The sequence below is a fragment of the Ahaetulla prasina genome, chromosome 4 (genome assembly GCF_028640845.1).
Source record: "Ahaetulla prasina isolate Xishuangbanna chromosome 4, ASM2864084v1, whole genome shotgun sequence".
NCBI classification, from domain to species: Eukaryota; Metazoa; Chordata; class Lepidosauria; order Squamata; family Colubridae; genus Ahaetulla; species Ahaetulla prasina.
The window spans coordinates 40417076-40433614 of NC_080542.1; the positions used below are offsets into that span (position 1 = coordinate 40417076).

The following is a 16539-nucleotide window of genomic DNA, read 5'->3' on the forward strand; positions in this document are numbered from 1 at the left end:
GTAACTAATAGTGATTAAAGCGACAAGAACCATTACTGGACTTTTTGTGAGAAACTGAAACTAAAAGTTGATCTGTGCTTTGATTATTAAATAAGGGATTATGAAAATAATGTAGAAAAATGTTAATCTTAGAGTAAGAGTTTGATATATTTTATTACTTATATCTGTATCAAAGAAAGTTGGAAGTCATTCTTTTCAGTTTTCCTTCTTTTCCTCTTTCTTTCTTACACTTTCATTCTTTTTCTGTGGTGTTGAACACAAAACAAACTATTGTTTATAAAAATCACAGGTTCATTAAAATACTTTTAGCATGTAAGTGAACACAGAAATCAATAAATTACTTGGAGAGTTATGTTAAATGTTATGTTTATGTTAAATGTTATGTTATACCACCACCGTGGTGGTATAAAATAATCATGACCAACATTGTGAAAAGCACAGTTTGTAATGCGGTGATGCTCAACCTATATTCTTACCTTTCCACCTTTGATCTTCTTAGAAAATTCAGTCCAGGCGCCGTACTGATCGACATGCACGACCACTCTTTTATGCTGTGTTTATTATGAAGCTTTGTGCCAAGGAAGGTCCACGCTTTCTCCTTCCCTTCTTTCCCTCCCACCATCTCCTCCAGCTTCTCTGTCTCAGCTTTCACAGACAACTGTCCCCCAGGGGTGGAGGCTCCTTTGCAGGGTGCGACTGAACTTCCAACCCCAACAGCGGACCAGTCCAGGTGAAAAACGAGGCGGTGACAGAGCAGCCACATGTGAGGTAGATGCTGAAGGCGGCCCGGGCATGTTGGTGTGAGTGTGCCAAAGGCAGGGCTTTTTGGCCAGCTCCCGCACTGGAGCGGCACTACCACTAAAAGAAAGAAGTTGGTGAAGGTGTTGTTTGCATAACAACCTGAGGGACAACCGGCAGTCCCTCACCATGTGACTCTTCAAGCTCAGGATGAAAAGTGGACAATTGGAGCTTCTTTTCTGATGCCAGTCTCACACATGCACCCCTGCACAGACAGTTGGGTGATACAGGCTAGCCTTTTTCTCCTAAGGTTGTAGATCTGAGCTGACTTGTTCTGCGCCGGCTGGAACAGCCCAGCAGGTGGCTGAGAGCAGCATGGCCAGGAGGACAAAGAGCCCCCGTGAGGCCAACAGCAGGACAGGCAGCTGCTCCATGGCCAGTACAGTGCCTGCCATGGCCAAGACATGTCCCAGCAGCAGCAGGGCCAGCAGGCAGGGTGGGCGGAGCCCAGGACAAGTTGAGAGTTTGGTCCGTTGCAGCTGCTGCAAGCAGACGGTGGGACGGAAAGGACAGGGCTGGCAGTAGTAGCACTCCCCATCTCATCGGCCCCCACCTCACTGCCTCTTGTATGTTTTTTTAAAAAAAAAGAAGCCCTAGTGCTTATTTTGCAGCGCAAAAAAAATATAAGACCCGGTCTTATATTTGGGAAAACACAGGTACACACACACACACTTATAAAAAAATAAAATTATAAAATTATAATTTTATAATTATAAAACAAGACCCATTTTATCCAGTCGAATAGGAAATCCTCTGCCAAGCTAAACAGGTGGTGACAATATATCTAAAGAGAAAAATACTATTGCACACATAGCCAAATAATTCTGGGGTACATTTAGCTGGTACAGGGGTGTGAAAAGTGCCAGGTTGCAATTAGAAAGAAGGTGAGAGTAAATTTGACCATGTGAGGGTAAATTTGAAGGATTACACAACTTATCAAAACTGCACACCTGTTTAGCCTTCCACTTATATTCTCCCCTTTTCTTGATTATTTCCTCTTCCTCGAATTTTAGGTCATACCATTCCGGGAAGGCTCTCTCATTGTGCTCTACAAATACCATGCTTTTATACTTTACAAATAGCATTAATGATAGCCAAGAGAGGTAGAGCTGATTCCCAAATTGGTAAACAAAATTCCAAAATAACCAGTAGATATGGCTTCCTCCATTGAACAGACAAATCTCTGCCCCTTCTTGTACAAAAAGTGCATGAAAAAGGAGCACACCTTCCCACTCAAGTATCCCTACAGGCAGTACTGTAGAGCAGAAGTCTCCAACCTTGGCAACTTTCAGCCTAGTGGACTTCAACTCCCAGAATTCCCCAGGCAGGGATTCTGGGAGTTGAAGTCCGCCAGGCTGAAAGTTGCCAAGGTTGGAGACCTCTGCTGTAGAGTACTCGGATTACTCTTAATGTTCTTAAAAACAACTTTCTAATTAGAACTCGCTTTTAGGATTAAGGTTCTATAATCTGGGCTGTTCCAAAAGGCTGATACGTACCTTTTAGGTGTCAAAAGTTAGTCCAAAGTTTTGAGAGCAGTACAAGCAAATTGCAGGACAAAATCTGGAGATTAAAGTCCAAGTTCTTGGACTTTAATCTCTGAACAATTCAGGTTTTATCCTCAGTTTAGTCATCTGCAGAATGGGAATATCAAGCAAGCATCTATCACATAATTCTAAAATAGAGCTGACCGTTATAGCTATATACATGTGAGCCAATGTGGGACGGGATTAGTGGGTGGCTATTCCTTATATTCATTTCACAACTTTCTATTACCAAATTAGCAAATTTGTCTCTTTTCTATAGAACTCAGAGCAACATTAGAAAAAAAAGAATTAATCCACTTTATTTTCATAGTAGGCTAGGGCGAGAAAGTACATTAAATTAATTGTGATGGTTTGTTTTTTTCCCCTGTGGAAAATAGTGAATTTGGAAAGCGGTATCTGTCTCTACTTATTTCAAAGACCAGGCAGGAGGAATTCTGTTGACAATTCCTGTGGGAGTAGATAGCTTTCTCCCCCTTAATCTTTTGCTTATAAGTCAAAAAGAGTTCAGAGCAATAAAACTGCCACAATGGCCTTGATTATTTTGTTATTTTATTTATTTAAAACATTGATATAGCCGCCTATCTTTCAACCAACTCTAGGCAGCTCCAAATCAAAAATTAAAATGATTATATAAAATCATTTTAAAGGCAACTATTTATTTAAAATATGTATTCTGTTGTTATCATATTGTAGGGTAGACACTTAGTCCAGCATACCTTCCAGATACATAGTTTTAATTAGCTGATATTTAGGTGGTTGAATTTTCCCCTGATTCAGCAAGAAGTTCCATGCTTGGTAAATTAACAAATTGACTAGAGTACTAGAGTCTCCTGGACCAATGGGGGATATCAGTTTAGATGAGCCAGTCTATCACCATGTTTTGGATCTCTGGAGATATTTCACTGAGTTCCATTGTCTGAAAAGAGGACATGTTTGCCTTATACCAGAGCCTAGATCAGTGATGGCTAACCTCAGTGTGCGCCCAAACCCCCCAAATGCAATGCGTGCAAGGCCCCCACACCCCCCGCGCATGTGTGGCAGAGACCTGACAAACAGCTGGCCAGTGGGAGGCATGCGCGCATGTGTGGCAGAGCTGAACTGGGACGATGGCTTGCATGCCCACATAGAAGGCGCTATGTGCCACCTGTGGCATGCGTGCCATAGGTTCACCATCATGGGCCTAGATCTTACTCAGTAACAGACAGATTTTAGGATTCATGTGTCTGATATAAATTTTGGATTTTAAGTAAGCAAATTCCATTTGTTTCCAACCCACAGGAAGGTTGATGCTATGTTTATTGTTGAATTTCCACCTTAGCAGGATAAGGTGTTTCTCTGGGTTGGGGCTGTTTTAGGATCTCTGCTACCCTCTTAGAGAGTTTGTGACCCTTCATGCTTTTGTTGGTTAATGACATAAATTTTCTTCTTATCCTTGTCTGGGTTAAGACATTATTTATGGCCTCTCTGTAAGCCAGTTTGCTCCCCCTCCCTCCAATAGACTTGACAGAAGGAAGGATGTGGATTTAGAATCTTTATTTCCAGTTCTTCAGCCACAATTGTCTCTCAATGATCAAGTTAACTACCAGCCTGTGGTTATGAATTGAATACTGTCCAAACTACCATCTCCATGAAGCTTGGCTAGCATGTTAACACTCTGTTTAAGATCCCTTTGTTCTGGAGGAATGAGTTGATTTAGATTGTTTGGTCCAAAGGACGGCAAAACTGAGACTCTTGCAGGTAAAGCTGTTGCTTCAAACACTCTAAACAACAATATCTCCATTTTTATTTATTTTTTGTCATTTGGGTTTTGTCTCCATTTTTGTCTATTGGTCTATTGAATTTAGTGCTGCCAGGGGATAATTAATAGATGAGAGTATTGATCAGATCTAGGGCTGCCTGAAGGAAGATTTAGATGGTCAGAGAAAAGTTTATTCCTCACCACTTTCAAGTCTTCCACTCTGTGGTCTTCTCTCCTTCTCGCATTAGATGTGTGGTCTCAGTGCAAGAGCACAGTCCTGCAGATATGATCTAAGAAGGCTATTGTAGAGAGCAACAGAGATGGTCTTCAGAAGCCATTAAAGAAACAACAAGGAAAAGACATTATTTGAGCCCTAGGAAAGGATATCATGATAGGAAGAAATTCAGATTGGCTTCTCTTTGACTCAATGGCATGTAAGAGGGGAAGACGTAAAACATAAGCAGACTTGCAAGGTTCTATTATTATAGCCTATCTCAATAAAGTATAGTTTTGCTCTCCCAATGGGAGTTGGTTTTCTGATCTGGGCTACCTCTTAGGGTGGTAACTATGACCTCAGGATATCTGGAGCACAAAAAGTTCCTGGGCTTCCAGGAATTAATATTTATCTGATAAAATTAATTTAAAACAGATTGGTATAATGATTAAAGCGCCAGGCTAGAAACTGAGAGACTGAATTATTTGAGCCACAAAGTCAGTTGGTTGATTTTGGGTCAGTCCTTCTGTTTCAGCCCTAGGAGGAAAGCAATGGGAAACTGTTTCCAAAAATCTTATCAAGAACACTGCAGGTAGCAGTCCAGCCAGGTACCAGGAATCAAGACTAATTCAAAGGCACACAAAAGCCAGTTTTATAGCTTGGATAATTTTGTTCCATCAGTGAAGAGCACGAGAGGTGACCAGCACCTGCTGCTGCTTGTTTGCTTCTGTCCTCTCCTCAGCCTGGGCTACCTAGTTTCCACTGGGAACAGCAATGAGTAACTGTGAAAAGTATGCAGCATATGATCAACAACTTGGGAGTTGCAGTACTGATAATACTTTACTTAGAAGGTCATGGTGCGGAGCTAAAGGTTCTTGTTGCTGCACAATGAGAAGATAACCCCCTTGGTCATTGGCTGCTAGTGAAAAGATCTTCCAAGATATCCTAGGAAATAATTTAAAAAAAAAACTAAGTACAATAACCAAGGTGCAATTGAGATGCTCATGACCAAGAAAATGGCAGTGGAATTCATAGGCAAGCATATTCTCTAGAACAAGAAAGGGCAGGAACTAGAAACAACAGTTATCTCCTCACACATGAATTAACATTAGGGTTTTTTCTATTCCTGCCTCTGCGGTGAGATGGAGGGAAACATCTATTTCAGAGTGACCTGCCTCCATCATAGTAAAATTGATTGACAGGCCAAGCTAGGAGTTTAACCATGATGTGCAGTCACATTAATCATTAAACCATACCTTTATCCATCAAAATGGCTGCTTCACGGGGCATGCTTAGCAAAGACCAAATAAATCAGATTATGACTTAGCGTGACGCACAAATTCTGCAAGTAAATTTCACACATATGAAAAGATTTAATACATCAGGTAATTGTTCCATCCTAGAATTCGTTTTGAGTTTTTAGGAATACAGTTTGGATCCTTCAAAGCAACCTAGCTTAGAAATTTCTCTGCATGCTTTTTTTGCCTGGATTTCCCTACTGTCTGCCCCTGTTCGTTGGAAAAAGGTTATCAGTCACACCATTCCTCACACAGTGCTTCCCAGGACTCCCCCCCTCCCCCAGCTAGTAGGAACAATAGGCTTCCTCTCCCACCCCTACTCTCAAGTGTAAGCATGCATTCAGCCTTTAAAAGCACACCACTAGCCGGGAAGACAAGCTAATTCCTCCTTCTCTAAGGTGCAGGAGAAAGCCTGGCAAAGGAGGGGAGGGCTGGAACACAGCCCACACACCCTGTATTAATAGCACTGGAGCATCAATGCTTAAAATAGGCTGCAAGGAGCAAAGAGGCGGGTCTCGGGTGACAGCCACCTATTCTGGAGATGAGCATCTATGATGCAAGAACAGCTAAAAGCCAATTTTAGAAACACACACCTAACAGGGGCATCTCCCCATAGGCAATAGCTGATACCCTAGAACTGATTTGAAATTGTTTGGAGTAAGGAAAAAAAAGGAAAGAACAGTTATAGCAAGATGCCTTAAGGGAAAAGAAAGCTGGAGAGGAAGTGGTGTAGCCTGCAGATTCTCCCCCCTTCCCCCATGACTTATCCTCAAACCAAAGGATTTCTAGTTAAAGCTCAGCTAGGTATTGTCACCTAAGCAGCCTTAGCTAGTCTGAAAAGTTAAGCAGGGATCCAGCTGGTCAGTACTTGGGAGGAAACCACCAAGAAATCCCTAGATTAAGAAGCTGAAACAATATATCTGAAGAAGGCAATGGCTATCTTTTTTTCTGCCCTGTTAGCAAGAAGATTGCATGGATGTATCCACAGAGTTGAGTTTTAACACCCAGAACTTTATCAGACCTTTATTACTCCTGACCTGCTTAAAAAGATTTGGAAAGAGACCACCGTTTAGGGCCTGAACTCAAGCTTTGAATGCCAAAGGTCGGTGATGGACTTTGCCACTTCAGGGTTAAGGAACCAAAAGCTCTGTGCCCAAGATCCTGAAGAAATGCCATTCAGCTCAGGAGGCAAAAATGAACTAGATAGGCAAACAGATTAATATGGTATGCTGTGAGAAAGCTTCCTTCCTCAGTCCAAGGAAAATTTCTGTCCCAAAATTTGCAAGCTACCAGTTAGAGAAGAGGTAGGGATGACATATGCTTTCTGGTCAGGTCTGATAAAGTTCTGGGTGTTGAATTTAAATTTCATGTTAAAATGATATTTGAGAGGTCATTTAAAACAATAATGCTGCAGTGATGGAAATATAATTTTGTATGCATAAAATTCCACAAAATCTTTAGTTAAAAGGACTTCAGCACAGCACCTGGTTGAATGGACCAATGACTCAGTATGAAGGCGGCTTCATCTGCTCATAAATCTTGTCAATATAATTTAGATAGTTAACTATAAACTTAATTTAATTTTTACACTCAGACTTTTTTTTTTTTTGTGCTCATTGCTTCACAATTCCTAAAACAGAAACTGTAGATGCTGCCAAAAATAAAAATAAAAATCCATTTAGAACATAAATCTGCATGGAGGGGGAGAGGAAATATAAATCTGGTGGGGAGGGGGAAGAAGAGAAGGACAGAATTAAGAACATTTGTTTAAGAATATTCCCACAATCCATGTATTTCACTGAGCAACGTGAACAATGTACCTGATGCACAACTAGAACATCAATGCCTATAATTTTATTAAACTCGATAACATTCAAAAAGAAGCTTTCGACCAAGTTGACCTTTTTGAATCTTTTTCCGTGTACATGCAGAATCTGAAATAGTGACATTTGATTTCATACATTTGATTCCAAAATCTAATCTTAAACCATGTGAGCAACTCCAAATGAGACCTATTGGTAATACAAAGCTTTTTATTTCTGGGTTTTTGTCTTCCCAAAAGACAAATTATCATTATCATTCTATGCATCCTGAGTGTGCTGGATCTCACTACTTTGTTTTCAAATCTTCCTCCTTAGAATCAAATCAAAACTAGCTTGAGGGACTTCTGCAAACTTGAATGCCTTTCTAATCTGCTAATACTTTTTTTGGGAATGGATATTATGGTTTACTACACAAAGATCTTCTCAGAGAATAAACCAATTAAGATTTTTATTTATTTATTAATTCAATTTCAAAAGCTACCCATCAAACTAGTGAACTCTGGGCAGCACACAATATTAAAAACAATTAAAGCATGATACAAAAAGAAATTAAATACAAACAGCAGCCAAAAGGTATTATAATCCATTGGTGTCAGCATAACCAGGAAAAGGGGGCCTTCACACACTCAGGACCCCAGAGATGGGCATATAACCAGGTTTTCAAAGCCTTCCAAAAAGCCAGAAAGGTCAGGGCTTCCTAATCTGAGGGAGGATGATCAAGAGAGCAAAGAAGGTATGCCTCCTAGTACCCAACAGCTGGCATGGGCTGTTGGAAGCTCATAATGAGAATGCCCATTTTGCTAGACCAGACAGGACAGGCAAAAATGTCCAGAAGAAGATTGTCCCTTAGATAACCCACTCCCAAGCCGTGAAGGGCTTTGGAGGTACCTGTACCTTGATTTAGGCACACTGGCAGGGGCCATTTTGGGTGAGGTACAGCTGCTTTTACTTTGTGTCTGTCAGTTGTGTTGTGTGTGTGTAAAGTGTGAAAGTTGGTTTTTGAGCTTTTTGTGGCTGTGTGAGGTACCTGCTTGTTGCAGGGGCCATTTTGGGTGAGGTGCAGCTGCTTTTACTTTGTGTGTGAGTCAGATGTGTTGTGTTGTGTTGTGTGTGTGTAAAATGTGAAAGTTGGTTTTTGGTACCTCTTATTGTTTTGTTTACTTTGTTCATTATTTTTATTATTTATTGTTATTGGCCACGCCCATCCAATCACCTGACCACCAAGCCACGCCACCAATTAAGCCACATCCACAGAACCGGTAGGTAAAATTTTTAAATTTCACCCCTGATCTGGTGTAATCTGCATACTAGCATCAAAAACTGATAAACAGTTAAAAAGGGACATTTAGAATTGCTCAGTACAGAAATGCTCATTGCAGGAATCTCTACATAACATTCAGACTCTTTTTGAACTCATCCCCAACCCAAAAGTGTAAACTTTGGTTCACTGTTGAATTGCTGTTTCTTCTTACAAAGATTTTCCTAACATTTAATGTAATAGAAATCCATGATTCAATATCCTATCCTCTAAAATAATGGCGAATAGGTCACAGCCACCTTCTGGATGGCATCCCTAGCTATGTATGAAGAGAGTAATTGTATTCCTCTTCAGGCAATTTTCAAAAAGGATAAATGCAGTTCTTCCACCTGCTCATCATGAAAGCACTAGTTTTCAGTCACCTGGTCATTTGCATTGCTCTTGTTTGTACCTTTCCCAACCCCGATAGACAAATTTACTTTTTATAGTGGTATCCAAAATTGAATATAGTATTCAAGGCCAACGCAGAATATAATGGATCTCTTACATATGGTTTGGAAATTATACTTCCACTGGTGCAGCCTAAAAATCACATCTACATTTTTTTTTGCAACCACATCACATTGTTGACTCATATTTACCTCATGATTAGCTACAGTTTTAAAATTCTTTTATAGATACTATTTTTACAAGTACAGATCCATTTTTCTAATTGACGAAGATCCTGTTTAATTATGTTTCTGTTTTCTAGCATGTTAGTTGTTATCTGATTTAATTTCTGTATCATCTGCAAATAGCAGGAGGGTTAAAAGCTAATCTCAGGCAGAATCAGAAACCAAAAACAAAGGCTTTTTTTCCATTGCTTCCTCTGCCTTAACATCCTTTCCTTCTCTGCCTAAAGGCTATGAAGCTAGAGATGTGAAAACAGCACTAGCAAAGGGCTTTTAAAGGTCATCCTGCTTTGTGGAAATCTATACAGGTAATCCTCAATTTATAACAGCTCATTTAGTGACCGTTCAAAGTTACAACAGCACTGAATAAAGTGACTTATGACCATTTTTAGAGTTACAACCTTTGCAGCATCCCTATGGTCATGTGATCCAAATTCAGCCGCTTGGCATATGGCTCATATTTATGACGGTTGCGGTGTCCCAGGGTCATGTGATCACTTTTTGCAACCTTGTCACAAACAAAGCCAATGGGGAAGCCATATGTACTTAACAACTGGGTTACTAATTCAACAACTGCAGGGATTCACTTAAATTTTGCAGGAAAAGTTGGGGCAAAATTCACTTAATGGGGCAAAAGGCAAAGTTCTCACTTAACATCATGAATTTTGGGCTCAATTGTGATTGTAAGTCAAGAACTACCTATATTACTTTTCCTACATTTTCCTAAAGAATTCCGTAACTGTCCATAAGCCTCTGATGCAGCAATTCCCTCTAAAACCTCAGGAGACTAGATAACAATAGTATCTTGGCACATTTTTTATTCACAAATATTCCAAAGAGTCGCAAAATATTCCTTTTTACCTGAGAATGTAAATATTTTCAATTTCAGCAATGTGGAATCAACAAAAGTTTTCTCAGTTGGTGGAAGAAACTCTTAGGAAAGCTTGAGGCACAGCTTACCCCCTGGGTCTGCTTTAAAATTAAGCTATTATCCCAGCACTATCATCCCAGCACTCAAGAATAGCAGGAAGAACTATAGTTTCCATATTACCTAGGTTGCCTGGAACCAATGCTGCCCATAGTTATTTATTTATTATTTATTATTTTATTAAATTTTTATACCGCCCTTCTCCCGAAGGACTCAGGGCGGTGTACAGCCAGAATAAAACCAAAATATATACAATTTAAAACAACATTTAAAAAGAGCAAATTTTAAAGGCTGATTATTAAAATTTAGATTTAAAAATTTAAAAATATTAAGAATACCCAATTTAAAATTCAACACAAATTATGCCAGTCACAAATATATGGAAAACCACCTATTATTATTTTATTTACACAAAATGACAGTACACACAGCAAACGAGATAATTATGCTGGATTTCGTATCACAGATCACTAGTCGAACACTTCCCAAGCATTTAGGACTGTGTGATGTATCGGCGAATTATGGGAGCAGATTTATTATTATTATTATTATCATTATTATTATTATTATTATTATTATTATTATTATTATTATTATTATGATGATGATGATGATGATGATGCTTCAGCATAACTTTTTTAAATTAAGTTGAGAAATGCTGGGGACTCCCCCATGCTTCAAAATCATATTTATTCTTTGGAAAGCTTTTTCTTGAAAGGTGCACAACTCTTAAGTCAAGAGCTGACGTGACCCAGGAGTTATGTGCTAGGAAGAGGGAACCTGCTTCAAAAAGCAATGTTGGCTTTGTTTCATTTTCATTAAATACAAACAAAACATAGTTTATGCGATTACTTTCCAGTTATTTATTAATTCAGGGATATTACTGGAGAGGCCCTAATAAGCTCTCCCCTCCTTGTGGCATATTATAACAACTTGGTAAGACGGGTCTCTAGTAACTATAATGAAGTATTTCTAGGGGCCTGTTAACTCTTGAGGCCTTAGGTTATAACTTTTGATTTAGCCAACTTTAGATAATTCTTTTCTGCAAAGAGAAGTGACTTCACCGAGTCACGGTCAACAATGAAAGTCTATGGCAGATCCTGGGTTCAAAGGTTTACAAATTGATGTCTGTCTACCAATCCCCTTTTAAAATAAAATTTAACATTTTATTCTTCAGCAAAACTAACTGGCTGGATCCGGCCAATTACATTTCCCCACAGTGGAATGGAAATGGAAATCATGGCTATGATTTCTGCTCGTCATATTTCCAATCAGGGCCAAATACAGTTATTATCCAAATGGAGGCCCCTTTGCTTAAACATGCAACAGATTCTCTTCATGCACTCTGCAACACCTTAGGAGCCTCCAATCAAAGACAATCTGGCACTCTCCAGATGTTTGGCCTTTAGCTCCCATTAACCTCAATCAACATAGCCAATAGCAAAGGCCTGTGGGAGCTGTGGTCCAAAATATTTCTTTCAAAAATGAATGCATGTAAATGTTAGTTCTAGAGGTAATGCCAACTCAGGGTAGGCATTATAAGAGAGCCTGGTTAATCCATTGTAGTAAAACTTTGGAGAAAGTACCTTTTTCATTAAAATCTGTAAGGGTTTGTAAGTTGCAACTCCCTTCATCAAATTTATAATTTGACTGATTAGGATTTAAAGTAACTTTTACTCTCTACACTGGCTTTACCTTTAATAGTGATTTAAAGATTACCAGTTTTCCCTTACTTTTGTTTGGAATTTTTTATATGTACTACACACATTTTTAGGCTGCTTTTATTGTTATGGATTTGGCTTTCTTCAATCAGTTCTTTTGTTGGCAATTTTCATATGGCATTAAAATTGATTTAAGGTGTTGTTAATCTCTAATTAGAGTTATAGCTTTCTACCTTAAGTAGTTTCGGGAAGGCTGCAGTCATGAAAATTATTCATTGCATGAAACCAACAAATAACACATCAAGTTGTGAAGGTGCACTAATACTTCAAACACATCAAATAACATTGACGGCCCTTCTCTATTCAGACTCATTGATCATAAAATGCAAACAACAGAACCTCTTGGAAGAGATTTTTCCCAGAGCTGAGGCCCACAAGCTTACAAACTCCCACCAATTCATAAAGATGAAATTAAACTCCACCAATTTGGCTCCACCAAAACGAAATGGCCTTGATCCCTTCAGTTTGAGTAAACAAGACATAAATAGTCCAAAGGAACCTGAGAGGAACACTTCACAGACAGGAGGAGGGAGGGGGTTCAAGGACAGAAAACAATTTTTGTCTTCCTATAAAGCTTTGGCTAATTTGCAGAAGATATCTCCTGTAATCTGCTAGCCTAGCACCTTTGTTGCTGACCAGCTGATCATGTGAAGGAATGATAGTTCAGCTCACATCCTAGCTCTTCCAGTTGAATGGACCAAGCCTATGTAAAAAACTTTGCTGGAAAACTGGGAGGGGGGGGAATGTCACCACCATATGCAGCCATAGGTAACACTCCCTCAAGAGACCTGTGACAGTTGACTGATGCATACATTGTAGAGCAGTGTGGAGCTCACTTTTCCTGCAGAATCTGGCCTTCATGGCTTTCAGTTGAATTATTTTTTTGGTGATTAGATGTCTTGGGGTCCCGCATTTGATCCATAATTCTCCTCTTTCGAATGAATATGGTTCAGGGTTAGTAACTTGCTAACACCTTAGTATGAGAAACAATATTAAAGAATATGATATGAAAAAGTATGCCAGGTTTATTAAAGTAGAATAATGATCATCCTTACTTCCTTGCAAACATAGACTGGAAATCTCATGTTAGCTATGGAAATAAACTTGTAAAGAGCCAATTCGTAGCTCTATATTTATTGTACACCATAGTCACCTCATTCATTAAAAAGGCAAACCATCAGCAAAACTTGAATCCAATGTGCTTCTTGCCATTGGAAATAATTCAGGTGTTGGACTGCCAATTGCCATGTGTCTTTCCATGAACTTACAGAAATACTAACATATGAAAAATGCTCCACTAATTGTACAAGTTCAAGACTGTAAATAAAATGACAGCAATTGCATGCACCAATTCCTGTATGAAGAGCTATATGCAGGTAGTCCTCAACTTACAACTATTCATTTAATGGTGGTTTAACACCATTAACAGCTGTGTACCCTCAGTTACAACGATCAGACCATTTCTGCACTTGTGATTGCAATTCAAGCACCTGGCAATCAGCTTGCATTTAACAACCAGCTGCAACATCCTGCAACCATATGATTGTGATTTTTTGCTGATTTCTAGAAAAAAAATGTCCACTGGATATGTTGAATCCACTTTAACTATGTGATTTGCTTAACAGGCATGAAGATTTGCTTAACATTAGCTGTAAAAATAGTTGTAAAATTGTGTCCAACTTGACTTATGGCTGCAAGAACTTATGATGGAAATTCCAGTTCTAATTGTGGTCATAAGTTGAAGACTACCCGTATAAGTGGTTCCAGCATGTGATTCCCACATAAGATAATCCTGCAAGGCAATACTAATACTGATAATTACAGAAGGGTTATCAAAAAAGTGAAATGGATGAAAAAGTTGAATCACTTTTGGCTTAGGCATGCTCATTTCATCACTTGATGGTTAGAATAGCAGAGTACTATGGCATGTGGCTCTGCAATCAATATTAGTGACAGTCACAATATGCATACCAATTCAAATGCATTAGTTTTTTTGTGGTGGACTCAGAGGTTTAACTCAGCTTCCTTCTCACCCCATAACCACTGAACTAACACAGAAAAATCAAACAGTTATACATATAGGAACCAGACTTTCAAATGCAACTCTACTAGAACTTCAGAGCAGCAGGATAAAGTATGTGAAATGACTTTTCAAATAAACATTCAGGTCCAGCTAAGGAGGGAGAAAGAAAATTTATGAGGGGTTCAAAAGAGTCTTTTGCAGGAGAGGGTGAAAAAGAGGAGCAATCCCAGCTTCAGGAACAAAGAAGCTGGATTGACCCCAACACAACCTGGTTACTGAATACCCATTTTGGGGTTTTGGTTCATACAAGTGACTTTGAATTAACCAAATAGACTGGATTTGTACATATCAAACCAGGAAAAAAAGATTAAATTAAACAAGCATAGTATACAGCACAAATGCAGTGCCTAGATTGCAACTGACCTGGTTATGTGTATCATATGAACTCAGCTAATGTGAATGTTCAGACTGGGTTGAGCATATGAAATAAAGACTAGCTAGGAGATGTTGCAGAGAGATTGCATTAACCAGAAGTAGGGCTGAATCTCGAATCTCTTTCTTGATTACACACCATTCATATACACACCAATCATCAGAATATCAGACAAGAATAATGACCAAAGCACCTTTGAACATGAAGAGTGGCTTTTCCTCTGTCTTTAGCAAACAAAGTAAAAAAACCAAAGTATCCCCCCCCCCACTTACTCATAGCAAGAGACTTAGAACCTGTTGTTTTAGAAATGGGAGGAAGTTAAGTAGAGGGCATTCAGAAGAAGGGGCGCTGCTGCATGGAAGGAAAAACAGATCGGTTGGAATCTCCGGTGGATCCCTCGCTTAATTTAGAAGGTCAGATGAGGACAGAACCGAGATATCCAGGTTGCGGGCTGGAGGAGGTTAGCTTAAGTTCAGGTAGCTTGCCCTTGTGGATTGGGGTGGAGGGAAATCCCAGCGGGATTTCTGTTTATAAAGGAAAGAGACGTTACACACATGCCGAAGGAACCGACAGCTAGAGGCTCACTAGAAAGGTCGCCGGGCGAGAGGAGGCGCAAGCAATTGGGACCCACCTTCATAATGCCAGCGGCGGGGGCAGCCTTGGCCAGGACTTGGGGGTCCCTCTCGGCCGAGTTGTCGCGGCTGGTACCCGCCGAGCTGCCCGAAACGGAACGTGGTGAGCTCAGGTCGTCCGGAGCTTCTATAGCAGCCGCAGCACCTTCTTCTTGCGGCGGGACGCTGGGGGCCCCGGGCCGGGGCGAGCCCGAAGGAAGGACACAGGGAGCCCCGTCCGCCATCCCCCCGGGGGGCTCCCAGTAGCCGCACCGGCCCGGCCCGGCAAGAGTATTCAGCGGTTGCCCCAGTGGCGTCCTCCGCCTTGTGCGTCTCCAGCCACCAAGCGCTCCCGCTCTTGCTCCGGCGTCAGCGTGCCTTGTCTCGCTTCGATCTGCTCTGCCTTGCCGGCGAAGGAAGGAGGGTCGGACGCAGGGAACGATCGAGGAGACGCTGCCGCCGCTGCTGATGCCGCCGCCGGGGTAGAGGGATGGTCTGGGCGGGGCCAGGCAAAGCACGGCCGCCCCTCTCAACCTCTATCTCCAAATGCTCTGCGGCCCCGCGTGGTGGAGCCGCGCGCGCGCGCGCCTGTGCGAGCGCCACGCCACGTCTCGCCACGATTGTGCCGGCCGTTAAATACGAACGTGACCCTACAAAGGCGACCCTTGGGTTAGTCTTATTCACTCACACATGCAGACCCGCTTCTCTTTTGATGACTGGAAAATGAAGCCATAATTAGGGAACAACAGGCTCTCTCAAATGAATAGCAAATTAATGTTTCTAAAATGTGTACAAGCACACCTTTCTTTTATGTAATTCGAATGTAATTCTTTTCAGTTAAAAGAGTTTATACGCTCAGCGAGCAGCTGCCATCAGGATCAAATGACTTGTATGTCACTGGGAATAAACCCGAGACACCGCAGGCGACCTAACCTAAAGTTGCCAAGAGAAGAGCAGTGTATCCGTTTAAGAATCGGGCCTTCTAACAACACTGGGTTTGAGCTCAGCTGCAGCATCGATTTTTGGCGTCCTGTAGAATGATGCTCTTCTGAAACAAAGCCAGAGACTCTGTATTACACACACTTCAGGGGACAAATGCATAGAATTGTGGATATCTTTTCTCCTATTCCACTGCATTTGTTCTTTAAATCAGTAGGGTTGCCAGTTAAATTAGGATTGTACAGTCCCAGTAGATAAAAGTTTTTAAAGAATTTCCCTAGGGCAGTCTCCTAATTTTAACATTTCTACCCACAAAGGAGGTGCTTCTCAGGAAAAATGGACAGATATCCATCCTCAGACAATTTCCTAAATCGATTCTAAATCGATAAATAGGAAAATAACTCTCATAGTTCCAAAAGTAGTATGACAAGCAGCCATAATGACTGGGAACCATGGGAGATGCAGTCTGACACACTGGAGCATGGCACCTTGGAGACACAACACGCTAAGTAGACTAAAATGGATCTTATAATTTAGAGT

General features: G+C 40.6%; 1 protein-coding gene across 1 annotated transcript in view; it reads right to left on the reverse strand.

Annotated features, from left to right (window-relative positions):
• The window catches only part of LOC131198551 (inactive phospholipase C-like protein 2), a 72862-nt gene extending 57274 nt beyond the window's left edge, over positions 1–15588 (reverse strand). The window contains exon 1 of the mRNA XM_058183324.1: positions 15081–15588. Within this exon, the coding sequence (XP_058039307.1) occupies positions 15081–15305 (225 nt within the window). The 5' untranslated portion in view covers positions 15306–15588. The remainder of the gene's footprint in view (positions 1–15080) is intronic.
• Positions 15589–16539: the final 951 nt, after the last annotated feature.